We start from the raw sequence: 16,002 nt of genomic DNA on the forward strand, positions 1-16,002 counted from the left end.
TTCCAATTCCAATTCTCAGAGTAGCATGTCTTCAGACAGTGGAGTGCAAAGGTTTTAAATATTTTTTTTCTAAATAATGACTAATAAAATTTAGGGAACTCAGTCATTTGAGTAAATATTTTAATTTTTTTTTCCTTTTTCACCCAATGGATCTACTCTAAGGCCATGAAAAGATCACCAAATGGGATTGTTAAATGTTTACACATAGAGTGCGAACTGTATGCATCCTCAACAAAAACATAAGATAGAAAGTAGCTCGATAAGAAGTTCACATCTGAAGCAAAAGAGTTGCATCCCAGGTGGATCAAAGAGCCAGGTCAGCAAAGGCCTGGAGTGACCCACTCTTCTGCAGTCCTGGGGTTTAAGCAGCACCAGGCTGAGGCAGCCACACGAGGGATCAGTTGAATTGCACTGTGTAAGCTCACACACACCCAGCCAGGGCTTCACTGCCAGGAAAGAGCTCTGCCTGGCAGAGTGCTGCCTCTGAAGACTGAAACAGAGGGGCAGATTGTGTCAGAGATCCTTCACACAATGCATAACAGAGAATGGATCATGTATAAATGTATGCAGGGTACTGCGTGAGCCTTGGTTATATTGACATGCTCTGAACAATTGTCATAGAAAAGGGATCAGTGAAATCAGACACATTCACACACGTTCATCAGCTAAATAAAAGTTCCATTCCTAGCTAACCATATTCAGCAATCAATTGGCTACTCACTGTTTGTATGCACTGACTTACAAAATCAGATGATTCAATTGTCATAGCAACTGTATCCCAAATTTGGGCTGTCAGGGTATATGCAAACAATCCATCTCTCAATTCATACAGGCCCTCCTTGGGCTGATGCAGCATTCTACACTGGGATACTAGAAAAATCAGCAAGTGCTATTATGTGTGAATGAAAAATGCAGATGTGCCCATAAAATGGCAGTGGCAGAAGGGTTCTCATTTCAGGTACCACTGATAGTTCAGAGTGACAGAGAGGCAACTACACCAGAGCCCTCTGCCTCCTGCACCCCAGGTTTTCTGGGAAGGAAAGAGGGAAGAGTGACCAAACTCCTGCCTATTCTCCCTGCCAGAGCAGATGTGACCCCTCTGGAAGAGCAGTGTAGCTCACCCAGGTGTGCATCTGAACAGAACAGTCGCCAATCCCCACAGAAGGCTGCTTTTCCCTCCCCACATGCCTGAGGTGCATTCCACACCACTGCTGCAGCATCTCCTTTACTTCTCTGCCAGATCCAAGTTCTGAGCTGTGCCGAGGAGGGGATGAAGTGCAGTGACCTGGCAGAGGCAGGGACCAGGAGAGTGAGGAGATGAGCCATGTGCTCCCTGTGCTCCTTGGCTCTGGGGTATTCACAGCCAAGTGGGGGTAGAATGGAGATAAGAGTAGTGCTGGGAAGTGCACAGGGAGAGAGGCACCAAAGGCTTCCCTCCAGTGCCAGAACCAAGCTGCAAGTGCATCAGAGTCTGGGATAACCAGTTTGTAGTAGTAAGAGCTGTGGGCTGAAGTTAACAGAGCAAATGTCCTCCAAATCCCACTGCTGCTAAATTGTTTTTCAACATTCACATGATATAAAGCTTTGTTTAGATCAGTCCTTATGTCCTGGAAGCATCTGAACCTCTCAGGCACACACCACATGAAGCATTGGGTCCTCAGTGAGGCGTGTCCATTTTAGACTTCCCAAGTGTTCCACTGCCAATTTTCATGGAGCTTTGCATGGCCAAGGAGAAAACATGAACATCAAACTGCCACTTCACTGTTGGAGAAATTGTGAATTCCAAAACTTTTGGAACATTTTTAAGTGGCCTCCCCATACCTTTAAAAATATTGAGCTTACTAAAACTCAACACTAGCACTTTGACCCCTCCAACCTGGGTTGCACCTCAGGTCCAATCCTAGGTACCATCTAATGCCTCCTGAATCCTGGAGTAGTCAGCACTCAGTTTTTGAGCAGAACCATTCCTCCCTCAGTTTTACTGATAGGAAAGTCAGTTCAGGACATTATTCTCATTCACCCATGTTGTTCTACCCATCAGTCATGAAAATCTGGCTGAAGGAGTGCAAGTGAGCTCCTTGACACAAAACAGAAAGTCTTCCACAAAGAAGAGTAGAGCCAGTGAGAAATGAGAAACAGCAAAGCCCCACTGCCCTTCAAGTGCTCAGGAATAAAGGGCCTGGCAAAGAGCTCACCCCTTACACTGAGCTTCCCAAGAACTGCTTCTTTCTCAAGGGCATGAATCAAAGTCTGTCCAATTATCACCCTTTCTGCACCAAGTTTCGTAGCTGTTGCAGGTGTTGACCTTTTTTTCTGTAATGTTCCATGTTGATCTCTTATACTAAGAAGACTTGTCAATAATCAACTATGAGAACAGGAGAAAGGGAAACTCTATCAGTTCCAGTTAATTGATTGTAACATAATAATATGCACCATTTGGATACACATCTGTGCTATTTGATCTACAGTCAGTCTATCAAAGCAGTGAGCTTCAGCACTCAGAGGCATGCCTGTGTAGATCTGCTTTTTCAATTTTGCCTGCAGCCTTCTCTTTCCATTTGTGCTTTCTTCCCAAAAAAAAAATCTCTGCAGAGTGAAAGGAGTCCAAGATTCCACCTGTATTACTTTGTCTGCCCTCCAATAGAAAGACCAGTGAAGATTTCGTGTCTGATTTGCACAATGTCTTGAAATATTTCTGGATTCTGGACGAGCTATTCTAACCAGCTACATGAAGTCAAACTACATGAAGTGCTTGCTTGAAATTCATTGAAATTCCTCTGGTTACCTGAATAGTTCTACAGGCTACTAAATATAAATGCAGTGCTAGATTTTAAACTTTAGCTTTTACTTTTTAATAAATCTGGGAAAGTGTAATGTCCTTGCCAAAGTCATGCTACGAAGGCAATATGCAAATATTAAATATGAGAATGAAGAATAACTGAAAGGTATTAAGTAGAAATTGCAAGTAACTGCTGACAGTGCCTGAAAGCTAATGATGTTAATTAACAGTATTCCCAGGGACAGGTCCAAAGAAGGAATGGGGAATGCAATAACACAGACCTGACTTTTCTGTTTTCTTTATAGAATTCTTATCGAATATAAATTAAGTCAGAAAATGGCAAGTTCCAATTAGTATGGCTAGATAGCAAAGAAGACAAAGTAAACAAGAAGCTGTACCTTCCTCATAATGAATTCACAAACAGCTCCTCCTATTCTTTCAATTAAGCCTTCAATATAAATGTGCTATGCCCCTTCCTTTATTTGGTATCATGGAAACAGAGCAAGCCTAGGTTCCATCATTATTTAGTCAAGAAGATGGATTCAGTTTATATTAGAATATAAGACCATTCTGGAAAAAAGCACACTAGTGTGTGTTTTTCTCAAAGAGTCTGATATCTGTTCTCTTAGTGTGTTGCAAGTCAAAGAAGTACCAGGGTGTCCAAATCCCAGTTAATAAAAGAATATTTTCCTCCGTCAGCTTCCAATCTCAAAAACAGAGCAGAGGGCAGTTCACAGCCCCATTGCAAACTCTAGATGCAAATGTAGAATTTTCTGGACAAAAGCAACACCACAGATTCAGACAATACTCAACTACCAATGTCAGCTGTGTAGGTAGTGGGACTTACCAGAATGACGCAGCAACACTTTATTTGGGTTTTGATTCAAAAGGAATTTATTTCTTAAAAATGCTACTGTTTCTGTTTCTGCTTCTCATCTGTTTTCACTTTGACAAATAAAAAATTTGCGAGGCAACCCGTATCAAAACAATTATTTCTCACATGAGGCTGTGTTGAGAATAATAAAAAAATAAACAGTGGCTTCAAGAGATGGTATTTCTGACTAGTGCACCACACAAGAATATGTACAGCAAACAGGCAGGAGGTACAAAGCCTTTTTGAGGGGCTGTGCTGGTTTTGCATGGCCTGGCTCTTGGTACATGGAGGTGACTTCTGTGAGAAGCTGCTGGAAGTCTCCATGTCCAGCTCAGCCAGGCCCTGATGGCTCTGAGGATGGACCTGCTGCTGGCCAAGGCCAGTGAGAGAGATGGCAATGCCTCTGGGAAAACATGTTTAAGAAGAAAATCAGATCAAAGGGGGGCACTGTTAATTCCAGCTAGAGGAGAGGAGGAGGTGAGAACGTGTGAGATGAACAACTCTGCAGACTCCAAGGTCAGTGGGGAAGGAGGGGCAGGAGGTGCTCCAGGGGCCAGAGCTGGGATTCCTCTGCAGACCCTGGTGAGAGCATGGTCAGGCAGCTGTGTCCTGCAGGCCACGGGGATCCATGGGGGATGCAAAGATCTACGGGGGATGCAGAGATCCACCCCAGCCCCTGGGGATCCATGGGGGATGCAGAGATCCAGCCCCAGCCCCTGGGGAGGTGCCCACACCACAGCAGTGCATCCCTGGAGGGGCTGTGCCCCACGGGAGCCCCAGGGGACAGAGAGGGCCCTGCTGCCAGGCTGGAGCAGCCTGTCCTTGGGGCACTGCAGCCCTGGAAAGAGAGCCCCATGCACAGCAGGTCTGGGGGGCTGTGTGCCCGTGGGAGGGACTCAGGCTGCAGCAGGTCACAGAGAGCTGCTGCCCATGAGAGTGGAGCCAAGCTGGAGAAGTTCTCAGAGAATTATCTCTTGTGCGAGATAATCACACAATCTCACAGAGGAAGGACTTCTCTCCCTGAGCAGTGGAAATCTCAGGTGATGAACTGACCAAACCCCCTGCCCTGTCTCACTGAGATGTTGGTGAGAAGGAGGGAGGGGTTGGGGGGAGAAAAGGTGTTTTTAAGGGCTTATTTTAATTGTCATAATCCTCCTCTGACTTTGTTAGTAATAAAATTCACTTGGCATCTCTAAATTTAGCCTGTTTTGCCCTTGTAGTGTTTTCTCCCCTCCTAATATCAACTCATGAACCTTTCAGGCATTTTTTCCCCTCTCCTCTCCACAGCTGGGGCAGGGGAGCATGAGTGAGTGGCTTCTGTGGGTGCCTGGCATTTGGTCAGTGTCAAACAAGGCAAGAGGAAACAACAGCAGGGAGATAGTCTGGGTGTTCTGTCTGAGAAACGCTGTGTGGGCACAAACACCTTCCTCAGGTGGGAGCTGCATCTCCAGACAGTGGTACCAGCTGCACACCCGGTCTTTACTCCAAGATTCCCCTCCTGGGAAAGGAAGGCCAGCCGTGTGTGAAGGGTGGCCAAGGGGAACACAGCGCCTTGGCTAGGAGGGAGTTCATGGGGGATCAGGAGGGAAGCAGTGACACCGTGGCTCAGGACTGTGCTTCAGAACAGCTCTGTGCAGGTTTGCTGGTTCCAGCACAGGGATCAGCTACTGGTGCATAAATCAGCTGGGAATACCAACTTCTTTGGCAGTATGAAAGTCCTCAAGAGGCAAATATTAAAAGTCACTTAATGTGTGTACTGATCTCTGCTTTGGCTCCCCGATTTGTAATTTTTTCTTGTTCAAACTGATGGATGAACTGAATGTTTTTAATTATTTCCAGGCTATGCCCTTCAGAATTGCATTGCTTTCCCTGCATACAGTACTTCTGTCCAGAGACTCCCTTGCTTCATTAAGATGGAAAGTCATTTCAGTTACAAAAAGCCAGAGTAATCGTGTTTTAATCAAGTGAAGTGCACACAAGCTGCTGCCATCCCAAGCACCCCCTGACACAGCTGCAGCAGCACAAGGGTGCATTGCATGTTGCCTGTGGGATGGAGGAACCCCAGATTCCCTGCCTTGGAAATGACACCCACAGCTTCACCCAAATCCAATGTCTGCATCTCTGAAGGTGGCTTGGGCAGAAAAAAGCACAAGAACAATGGAAAGCAATGGTGTGTTAGCACAGGAGAGGGGGAAATGCTTTCTTTTTGGGAAGTGGTCTACTTCACCACAACTGCTTAAGAGTTAGCTATCAATCAGAGGCCAAAACTCCTCAAATAATATTGTAACTATTAGAACTCGTATGCTTGACAATGGTAGGATTAAACAAAAAGCTCAGAATTCAGGACAAATGTGTTATCTGAGTTACAAAGGAACTCACACATGAAAGAAACCCCAACCCTCCCCAGCTTGCAGAACTTCTTATGTCTTCCAAAAATAGTGGGGGGAAAAGAAGAACTTACTCAAAGAGCCAAGATTAACTACTTAGAGCTCCCAGTGGACACTGCCCCAGAAACATTCCACCATTTCCCCCAGTGCAAAGGAAATCAGACCAGACCTGTCTGCCAAGGGCTGGACATGTACCTTTTACCCCCAGCACCCCCAGGCAGGGTTTGCCATGTGTGGGAAGTGACACCACACACTTGCAGCCTCGCTGGGGACCCAGAGGGATCAGAGTATTTAAATTCACTGCACAGGTTGGCTTCTTTCCTGGTGTACAATTTCAGGTGTGCTGCTGCTTTGCTAAGCCATCTTTACTTGGCCTCATTAATTCCCTCTGTATTAAAATGAGGTGTTGTGTTTAGCTTAGATGGAACTTTGAAAGCATTTTTCCAAATCAAATTGTAAGTTTATGTTAGAAAAAGGATTTATAGCACATAGTTAAAACAAGCACACATATAAAGTCTGTTCTAATTAGGCCTTAATTTTTGCAGAAAATGCTTTTCTTTTAGAGGTTTGTCTATTTCAACAGTATTCCAGAATGTGTATACTACATCTGTATTTTTAATAGATGTAAAACCAAATAATTTATTATGGTAGCAATCTTTAACTAAATTTCTTTACTGAGATTTATCTATTTCAACAGTATTCCAGATGTGTATACTACACCTGTATTTTTAATAGATTTAAAACCAAATAATTTATTATGGTAGCAATCTTTAACTAAATTTCTTTACTGAGTCATTTAATTTAAAGATGCAAACAACTGGACACCAGAGTAAGTCAGGATCAGATTTGGACAGGTCTTTTATACTGTACAAGCTGAGTTAAGTTTAAATTTAAAAAAAAGAAGAAGAAAAGAAAAGGATAAAAATTATCCTAATTTTCTGACAGTATTTTTGGGAAAATCTTCCAGCTAAATTTTTCTCATGTTTATCAGATTTCTGAGAACTACTCTATTAATCATTCTACAATGAAGTACACATTGCTGTCTCTGAGAAAAGACCTAAGACTGGGGCGTATTTTAAAAATGATCCTAATTTTCTGACAGTATTTTTGGGAAAATCTTCCAGCTAAATTTTTCTCATGTTTATCAGATTTCTGAGAACTACTCTATTAATCATTCTACAATGAAGTACACATTGCTGTCTCTGAGAAAAGACCTAAGACTGGGGCGTATTTGGATAGGACACTTGACACAGATGTTCCTGAAATGCCATAAGATCCATTGCAGAGTAAATTTCACAAATCTATTTGGATGAAGCAAACAAGAGCACTCTGTGCACAGAAGCCCTGTAAGGGATGAGTTGCAGATGCAGACTTGAAGTTATCATTTTTATTAAAAAATACTTCAGCTGTAGTTGAGTCTCAAACCAGAGCAAAACACCAGAGGCAAACCAAAATTAGGTCTTGAAGCAGAGACAGAGGAGAAGGCAGAATGATAAAACTATACAGCAGTACACAAGGAAGATGAAAGCCATTTTATTGTGTTGCTAGCAGCATTTGGAAAAGAAAATAAAGAATAGCTCACAGTGGGTTTCACTGTGTGGTAGGACTGGATAAAACACAGGCCAGGTTCGAGCCTGGAAAATCATGGTCCCACAAGTGGAAGAGAAAAGAACACCATGAGAAGCAACATAAACAATCTGTAATTAGAGAATGAGTTTGTCTCTGCTATTCCCTCTGTGTTTGGGCACAGTGAGATGTTGGCCTCATCACATCTGGACCTAAGAGTTATTGATCACTGCCTTCAACTGCACGTACCAGACACCAGTGGTTTATTTATGACCAAAAACATTACCCTTTTGGCAATAACGTCAAAGACCTGGTAAAAAATATGGATAGTAAAGGTGAAACATAACAATAAATTTAGATTTTGATTAGTGTAATAGATTTGTGCAATATAACTTCCCTGACTTCACTGCACTTAAGAGGTTTTTATCATGTAGATTTAAATCTAAAGTGACAGATTGTATCATGAGAAAGACAACTGAAAGAAGCCAAATTTAGATGTCACAAATTCAGCAAACATCAAAGAGATTGGCAAGTGCTTCACCAAACATTTATATTAAGCAGGAATTATTGTTCTGATTACATGTTAAAGCCAGTAAATGAATAATCATATTTTTAAATGGTTACTCATCTCCTCCTAGCATTTATTTTTCATTTTTCAAAGCAAAGCATATCAGTACAAAATATTAATCTCTCAAATAAGTTATCTTTATTAAATACTACTATGAAAATGCAATCATAATTAACCACAAAATAGTTAGGTCTCATACTTGCTGTTTGCACTTTTGTGAGGTTTTATTAATAATTATTAGTCATGGCACCAAATTTAAGAGGTAATTACACAAAGTATGTGGGTTTGCTAGAAGGTACCAGCGCTTGCTTTAAGTCAGAACAAACGATCACAACTGAAGAAAACTGACCCTGAGTTACATTATCATTTGCACCCAACAAATGCTCAGCATTTGGAACTGATTCCATCTGAAGTTCTTCCCCAGTTTTTGATAAGTGATCAAAAGTCTTTCCTCACCTATTTAAGTTTTCAACTGTAAAAAGCTCAAAATACTTTTGGAAAGGGAACACATCCCCGTCTTGTAAGTAACTACTCCAAGTAGCTGTATTAATGATGCCTTAGAGCAAAGGCCAAGCAGCTCAAACAGCTTAAAATTAGGCCCTTGGGGTTAGCAAAAAAGAAGCAGCTACATTTCCTGACAAATACAACATTTTCATGGCATAAACAGATCAGCATGCTTTACCATCAGTTGTTTCAAAGTGCTGGTGCTCAGGTTTTGCTGGGATTTTTGGACAGCAGGTTCCTGCCCTGCCTTGCTCTGTAACACATTACACAACAGCAGAATAAAAGTGGTTCTTTAGCTGATCACATCAGGAACTGGAGAACAGCTCAGGAGCATCTCCTAAAGCCTGGTACAGCACAATCAGCCTCAGGTCTCCAGAACACACACAGGAATGCTACACAGGAATGCTACAAGCTCTATTTCTCTTTAACAGACACCTTCTGACTTTAATTTGCAGCTAAACATTTTTGAGAAGCAGCTAGGAGAAGCCTTGAGACTCCTTCTGTAAAGTGTCTAGAGCTTATTTCTGATGAAGTAAAAACAATACAGTTGTAATAGGCACAAAATCACAATATCCCCCACAACCTTGAGTTCATTGCTAACAAATGAACAAAATTGCAAACAAAGCTCAAACATAAGCCAAAAGCATCATGAACAGTTCTAGAGGAGCTCTTTGGAGCACAGAAATAATCAGAGCAATTTTATTTAGACTCTACTATGAATATCAGTTTGTAGCTCTGATTTCAAAAATAAAGCATGACTGATAATCGAGGCTGGACTTGGTACCTTCACTGCAGCAAGTCACAATGTGAGCTGTCATGGAAGGTGTTTCTGAGACCTTTCCTGATGCTATGAAAATCAACCTGATGGGGCTGACTGAGCCTGCACTTAATGCTGTGCAAGACCTTTAGCTGTAATTGTCCTTGTCCAAAAGCCTGCGGATTCATCATGCAGACTTATTGAAGTCTTCAAGCAACATTGACAGTGATGATAACAGTTCTAGCAGCTGAAAAGCCCCAAACAAATGTCATAATTCAGTAGTGTTTCCATTATCCATTTCTGTATTATTAAGTTATACCTAACAAAGGTTATGGTCATGAAAGAAACCCTACACATCAGATAAAGCTGCCATCTTGGATTTTCACATCTTTATTGTTTTGTTTTCAGGTAAATATCACTGTAGAAGTCAGAAGATTAGAGAAAATATGATTCTGTGTTGTTTGCCTCTCCAAAAGTGTGCAAATATTACCTTGCTTACACATGACCACGTTGCCTTTACAGCAGAGTACTCATGCAAGCTGTTATTAGGATTAATTCTGCCCTATCAAAGGTTCCAGGGTACAAGCCATACAGGTTTGGATAAATACACACAGGACAGCTTGTTTTTGGTTTAGATCTCTAACCTGGAATCACAACCTTCAGCTGATTCTTGTTCTGCTACTGGCCTTTTAACCGAGGTTAAGCAATCACTTTTGTTCCAGTTTTGTTCATCTCAGTTTCCCCATTTGTAAGAGGGTGAAAGTCGTAGAGTCTTCCACTCCATTTCACAATTTTTATGACATTTATACATAAAGAGGCCTTTCAAGGATTATTGTTACTATGAAAAATACATTAATTATGATTCACCATTGGTCTGTTTGTCATTGCATTAACAACACTGGCTGTATCAGTCTAGAAGAGAAGAAACTAATGTTTTTTTATTTCTAAATAATTACTTTACTTTCTTTCTTTGTTTAGGGATAAAATATAACATGGGATTCCAGCAACCAAAAAAAGTAAGTTTTCAGAAATACATAAGTAAAATTGTACCCATATTCTGAGTATGGAGTACAGATAGAGATGGCTCAGATGAGGCCACTACACCGGAGATGAAGCACTGGAAAAGGAAAGCTGCATCAAAAACTTAGCCATGAAAATGCAAATTTCCCTCTTAAAATAGGAATTTGATAAGCTATGCAACTTCAGTTTTATGAGTTTTTTTCCTAGACTGGATATTGCTAAAAGATACTGTAAACTTTGCATATATTAATATTCTCTATGAAATCACACTGATCAAATGAAGGCCTTGAGAGGGACTTAAAAACAGCTCAAGAAAAAATTCTGGTGAAATTCCCCCATCTAGTGGCAGCCAGGCTGCCTCTCGCCCACGGTTAAAGGACAAAGCAAAGTGTGCAGAGGAGCAGCCGTGCCAGCCGTGCCAGCCGTGCCCAGCCGTGCCAGCCGTGCCCAGCCGTGCCCAGCCGTGCCAGCCGTGCCCAGCCGTGCCCAGCCGTGCCAGCCGTGCCAGCCGTGCCCAGCCGTGCCCAGCCGTGCCAGCCGTGCCCAGCCGTGCCCAGCCGTGCCCAGCCGTGCCATCGCCTGCTCAGACGGGTGACAGGGACTGACAGCTCCTCTGCAGCTCCTGCCCAACCTTCTGCATCGAGGGTGGCACTGGCAGAAGGCATTCAAGTTGCCCAAAAGCTCCAGGGTCGTCATTAGCATCACTAAAGGTGCAGAATTGTAGGAAGCCTGAATTTGATAACCTTTAAATATCAGCCATGTCATGAGTAAATAGGATTGAATTACAGCCAGTCTTGTAAAGGGTAATACTTAGAAATACATCTGGTATTTACAAAGACAAACTCATTTCTGACTACAGAAACAACCTCTGAAGGTGAGAGTGCAACAATCAGTCCCAACAGCTGAATAGAGTTTTGCATAACAAATTATCAGTTGGTTTCCCAGGCTGCACACCACCTTCACTACCACAGCATCCAACCTGAATTCTGCAAGTGTCCTAAAATTTGTGTTTAATACTGATCTGTTGTGTTCAAGTTTTGTATGGTAATTATCAATATAAGCAAGTCATCTACAAAATACAGTTTTATTTTTTGGGGTTTTTTTGTCACCAGTGTTTTTTGTAATGAATCCTGAATCTCTTTTCTGAGACTTTTTTATTCTCTGACCTTTAACAAGAATGTGACAAGATAAAACCTCCATGACAGAACAAGTCTGTCGCCTATTGTATTGCTTTTTTTCAGACAACAAAGACTTGTAAAATTGATTAAGATTTAATATTAAAGAGCACCCTGAAAGAGCATGACCCTTCTCATCCCCAATTGTACACCTTAAAATTCAACCAATATCTTATTTTTAAGCCAGTTTTAAATACTATTGGGGAAACACTGAAAATCAAAAAAATTAGATCTAAAATTGTAAGCCCTCTAACTAACTATTTTGGGTCAGCAATAAATGTTCTGCAACTACATATGCTCCTCTGTTGAAATACTCCATGGTAGCTGATATGCTACTCTGATCCAGGTGACCTCAAAATGGGGATGACACACAGCTAAACAGTGAGTAAAACGTAGTTTTAATCTTAGAGGTGCAGACATGATTTAATTCAGCTACTTGGAAAAGCAGGAAGTAACAGAGCACACCTGGGCTGTGTGCAGGAGTTTAACAGAGAGATCCCCCAGTGAAAAAGAGCAAGTCCCAGAAAGCCTCATCCCGCTTTACTTACTCAGTTTTTGCTGACCTAATCCCAGCCACAGCTGCATTCCCACCTCTACTGCTTCTCATGGTCTCCATTCTCTGTCCCCAGGCTCACCCCACTCCAGCCTCCCTCTGGGGTCCCCTTCATCTGCCCTCACCAAAGCCACTCCTTGTGTGCCAAGCCTCTGCATTCTCACTGCCATCCTTCCTGTTTCCCTCTGCCCACACCACATCTCACTCCACCCTGCAGACTCTACAAACCCCCTCCCTTCCCTGTTGGGCTTCGCTCTGTGCCAGTCTGCCCTCACTGCAAAGATAAATTCCTGATGTGGGGGCGGTGGTGGGAAACACAACCCAAACAAACAAACAAACAAACCCTTCCGTTTGTTCAGCAACAGGGGCAGTCTGGAATAAGTAAGCAAGTCCTCAAAATACTCAGATATCTTTTTGTAGAAATTTCAACAACATCTAAGACAAAAGTATCTGTCAGGGTCTGGGTACACCACCTAAAATACAGATAAACCCAAACAGGAACTAGAATTTACTGGAAATTTAGATCAGATTCATCTCTGCCTTTGACTTTCACGTAAGCACAGAACAAGGGGACACAAGAAGAGCCCATACCACAGTGCAGTGCTGAGAGTTTGTGACAACACATTTTATTGTACAGTTCTAAAAGTTAGCAAAGATCCACGTGAATTGGTGCAAGCTGTAAGCAGTAACAATCTCTCATTTACTAATATCTTTAATCTATTTTTCCTCAGCAGGACTGTGTTGCCAGCAATGACCAGGATGGAAGATTAAGAAAAAATAGTGCAGACAGAGCAGCAACAGTTAAGCAGAGCAGTTCATTAGAGGCATCTGAAAGTGTGCCCACCAAGCTTCAAAGCGCCGACAGAAGGCAAAGCAGCATCATGTTTGCTATGAAAGATCAACAGAAAGGTGAAGAAATTAATTCCATCAAGCTCCATAAACGCAGGAGGAGGTTTATAATTAAAAAGAGCCCAATTCTGATTTCCATGAACAGCTCCATTCTCAACCTGCCCACACTTAAATATGAGGATAGAAACAACAGCAAGTGGAAAAGTCTCTATCAGATCCAAGGAGAAAGGAAGCGGATTATGAGGGAAACTTGTTCAAAATACAAGAGTAATAACAGAAGAATAATCACTCCTTACCACGTGTCTAGAATATTTGTAGAGGATAAATACCGAGTTTTGTACTGTGAAGTGCCCAAAGCGGGCTGCTCGAACTGGAAGCGGGTGCTCATGGTGCTGAACGGGCTGGCCTCCTCCACAAAGGACATCCAGCACAACACCGTGCACTACGGAAACTACCTGAAACGCCTGGATGGCTTTGACCACAAGGGCATTTACCACAGGCTCAGCACTTACACAAAAATGCTCTTTATTCGTGAGCCCTTTGAAAAGCTGGTGTCTGCCTTCCGGGACAAGTTTGAACACCCAAACAACTACTACCACCCAGTCTTTGGGAAAGCCATCATCTCCAGATACCGTGTCAATGCCACCAAAGAAGCACTAAGGACAGGCTCTGGAGTCAAGTTTAAAGAGTTCATTCAATACCTGCTGGATGTACACAGGCCCGTGGGTATGGATATACACTGGGATCATGTCAACAGGCTTTGCAGCCCATGTTTAATAGACTACGACTTCGTTGGGAAATTTGAAAGTATGGAAGAAGATGCAAACTTTTTCTTGCACTTAATTGGTGCTCCACAAAATTTAACTTTCCCCAAGTTTAAAGATCGTCACTCTAATGAAGAAAGAACTACCACTAAAATTACACAGCAGTATTTTGCACAGCTTTCTCCTTCTCAACGACAACAAAGCTATGACTTTTACTATATGGATTACTTGATGTTCAACTACTCAAAACCTTTTGAAGATTTATATTAATTTGAGGGCCTGGATATTTCCACAGTCGCATCAGTTGAATTGTGTGACAAATCCAGGTGGCATCTGTTTATATATACTTACCTGTTAGCAAACAATTGGTTGAAGAGCAGGGAAAAATGCAAACCAGACCACAGACAGATGTTTACACCTTCACCTTAATTGCCTCCTTTTTCAAATCATATTTTTTTCTATAATTTCTCCATATGAAATGTATGTACATATATGTATAATATGTCAGGGCCCCCAAATAAAGCACAGAATTTTCCAGGCTGGTGTGGCCTGTGTTTGCACTTGGGGGACAGTGTGTTTGAAATGAGGGGAGCACAGCTGGCAATTCTGAAGCACAGCCAGTATTTCAAGCTCTTTACTGTTGAGAAAATAAATCTTTAAGTGATAGAGTAGCAAGAAGGAACATACACTGAGCAATATTTACAGTTTGTTGAAATGTGCAAGGTATGAAGCCATCCACAGGCCCCATGTGTTTGAAGGTGGATGTTGATCACTGTTTCCTGATATTCTTAAGTTAGTCAGGGAGAAAAAGTCTAATCAAACTTACACTGTTCATAAACACACTGGTGAAAACAACTAATACCTAATGACCATGTGAGAGCAGTATTAAACCAGATGTTGCAATTCAGAGCGAGGATGTGTTCTCCCTCTTCAATATTTCCCTTATGGCACGTTCATCTGCAAAAAGATAAAATGCAGGCGAACATTTGCATCTTTATAAGTGTTATTAAAATTCTTTTAATCCTTTGCATTAACATAAATCTCTGGTTTAATCTTCATAGTCACCAGGAATATCAAATCTTTCCATCATAATAACAAGCAAGAATAAATGCCACTTCCTGCCCAACAGGGTAGTTCTTTTCATTGCTGCAAACAATTTGCACTTGCTTATTTTAGTAACAATTATATCTGACTTAACATGCAAAAAATATTCCAGGTGTTTTAGTTCAATTTCTGTGCTTGAGAGGACTTTCTCATCTCTACCAGAGTGTCTTGTGAGAATAAAATACTTGACATTCCACTAGTTACTCTCTCTAGTCACAGAATATTCTTATTTGGAAGTGACCCACAAGAATTCTTAAGCCAAACTCTCAAGTGAATGGCTCATACAGGAATCAAACCCCACCCTTGGCATTATCAGCACCATGCTCTGACCAACTGAGCCAGTTTCAGCTCTGAAAATTGTCACTCCAATCTGTATACAAAACCCTTTTTTATATGTCATTTATCTACTTGACATGATATTTAAACTGGCCATACTGGAGCAAGGATCAAACTCCATCACAATGCCAAACCTGGACTCCCCTGTAACTTGTAGAGTTTGTATTTCACAGCCACATTCCACCACAACTGGCACTGTACAAATGGAAACACCTGAGGAGCAATGCTTGTTCTAATCTGTTTCCAGGTTCAGATCCTCATATGAATGGTTTCATGCATCACAAGAACTGGCATTAGAGTTTCCCCAGAAACACTCAGTATATTTTTTGGGTTTTTAAAAATTTTAATAGGGAAAAAACAGTTTCAAAAGACCTTGTAGTAAAAGCTTCACTGACAAATGCTTTACATATCAAGGCTGACATTACATTTTCCATAATTGTTCAGAGAAAAATTAGCTGCATTAGAAAAGTAATGTGGAACGTACACTGTTCCATGAAACCAGTCACCCTTCCCTGCCTGCCCATGCTCCTGCCTTTCAATCACTGCCTTTCTGCTGCAGCAGCCCCCCACCCATCTCACTTTTCCACCCACTCAAAGGCTTGTTGCTCTGCTCACATGGCTGCAGAGCAGCCTTTGTATTCAAAGCAGTGTTTCTGCTGGCCCAGCTGGGATCAGCAGTACAGGCTGGGGTCTGTCAGCCTACAGCCTCACCCAGCAGGTCACAGACAGGAGCACCCAGGGGACAGCAAGGCAAGGGATCACTTCC

At 42.0% G+C, this 16,002-nt stretch overlaps 1 protein-coding gene across 2 annotated transcripts in view; it reads left to right on the plus strand.

Annotated features, from left to right (window-relative positions):
• CHST8 (carbohydrate sulfotransferase 8) overlaps nucleotides 1-14,313 on the plus strand; it is a 143,665-nt gene extending 129,352 nt beyond the window's left edge. The window contains exons 3-4 of one of the 2 annotated variants that reach the window (XM_039698166.1): nucleotides 10,414-10,451; nucleotides 12,915-14,313. In XM_039698166.1, the coding sequence (XP_039554100.1) occupies nucleotides 10,414-10,451; nucleotides 12,915-14,066 (1,190 nt within the window). In that variant the 3' untranslated portion in view covers nucleotides 14,067-14,313. The remainder of the gene's footprint in view (nucleotides 1-10,413; nucleotides 10,452-12,914) is intronic. The other variant, XM_039698167.1, reaches the window with a different exon arrangement.
• The last annotated feature ends 1,689 nt before the right edge of the window (nucleotides 14,314-16,002 follow it).

The sequence above is a fragment of the Passer montanus genome, unplaced genomic scaffold (assembly GCF_014805655.1).
Source record: "Passer montanus isolate IOZ18808 unplaced genomic scaffold, ASM1480565v1 scaffold121, whole genome shotgun sequence".
Lineage (NCBI taxonomy): Eukaryota > Metazoa > Chordata > Aves > Passeriformes > Passeridae > Passer > Passer montanus.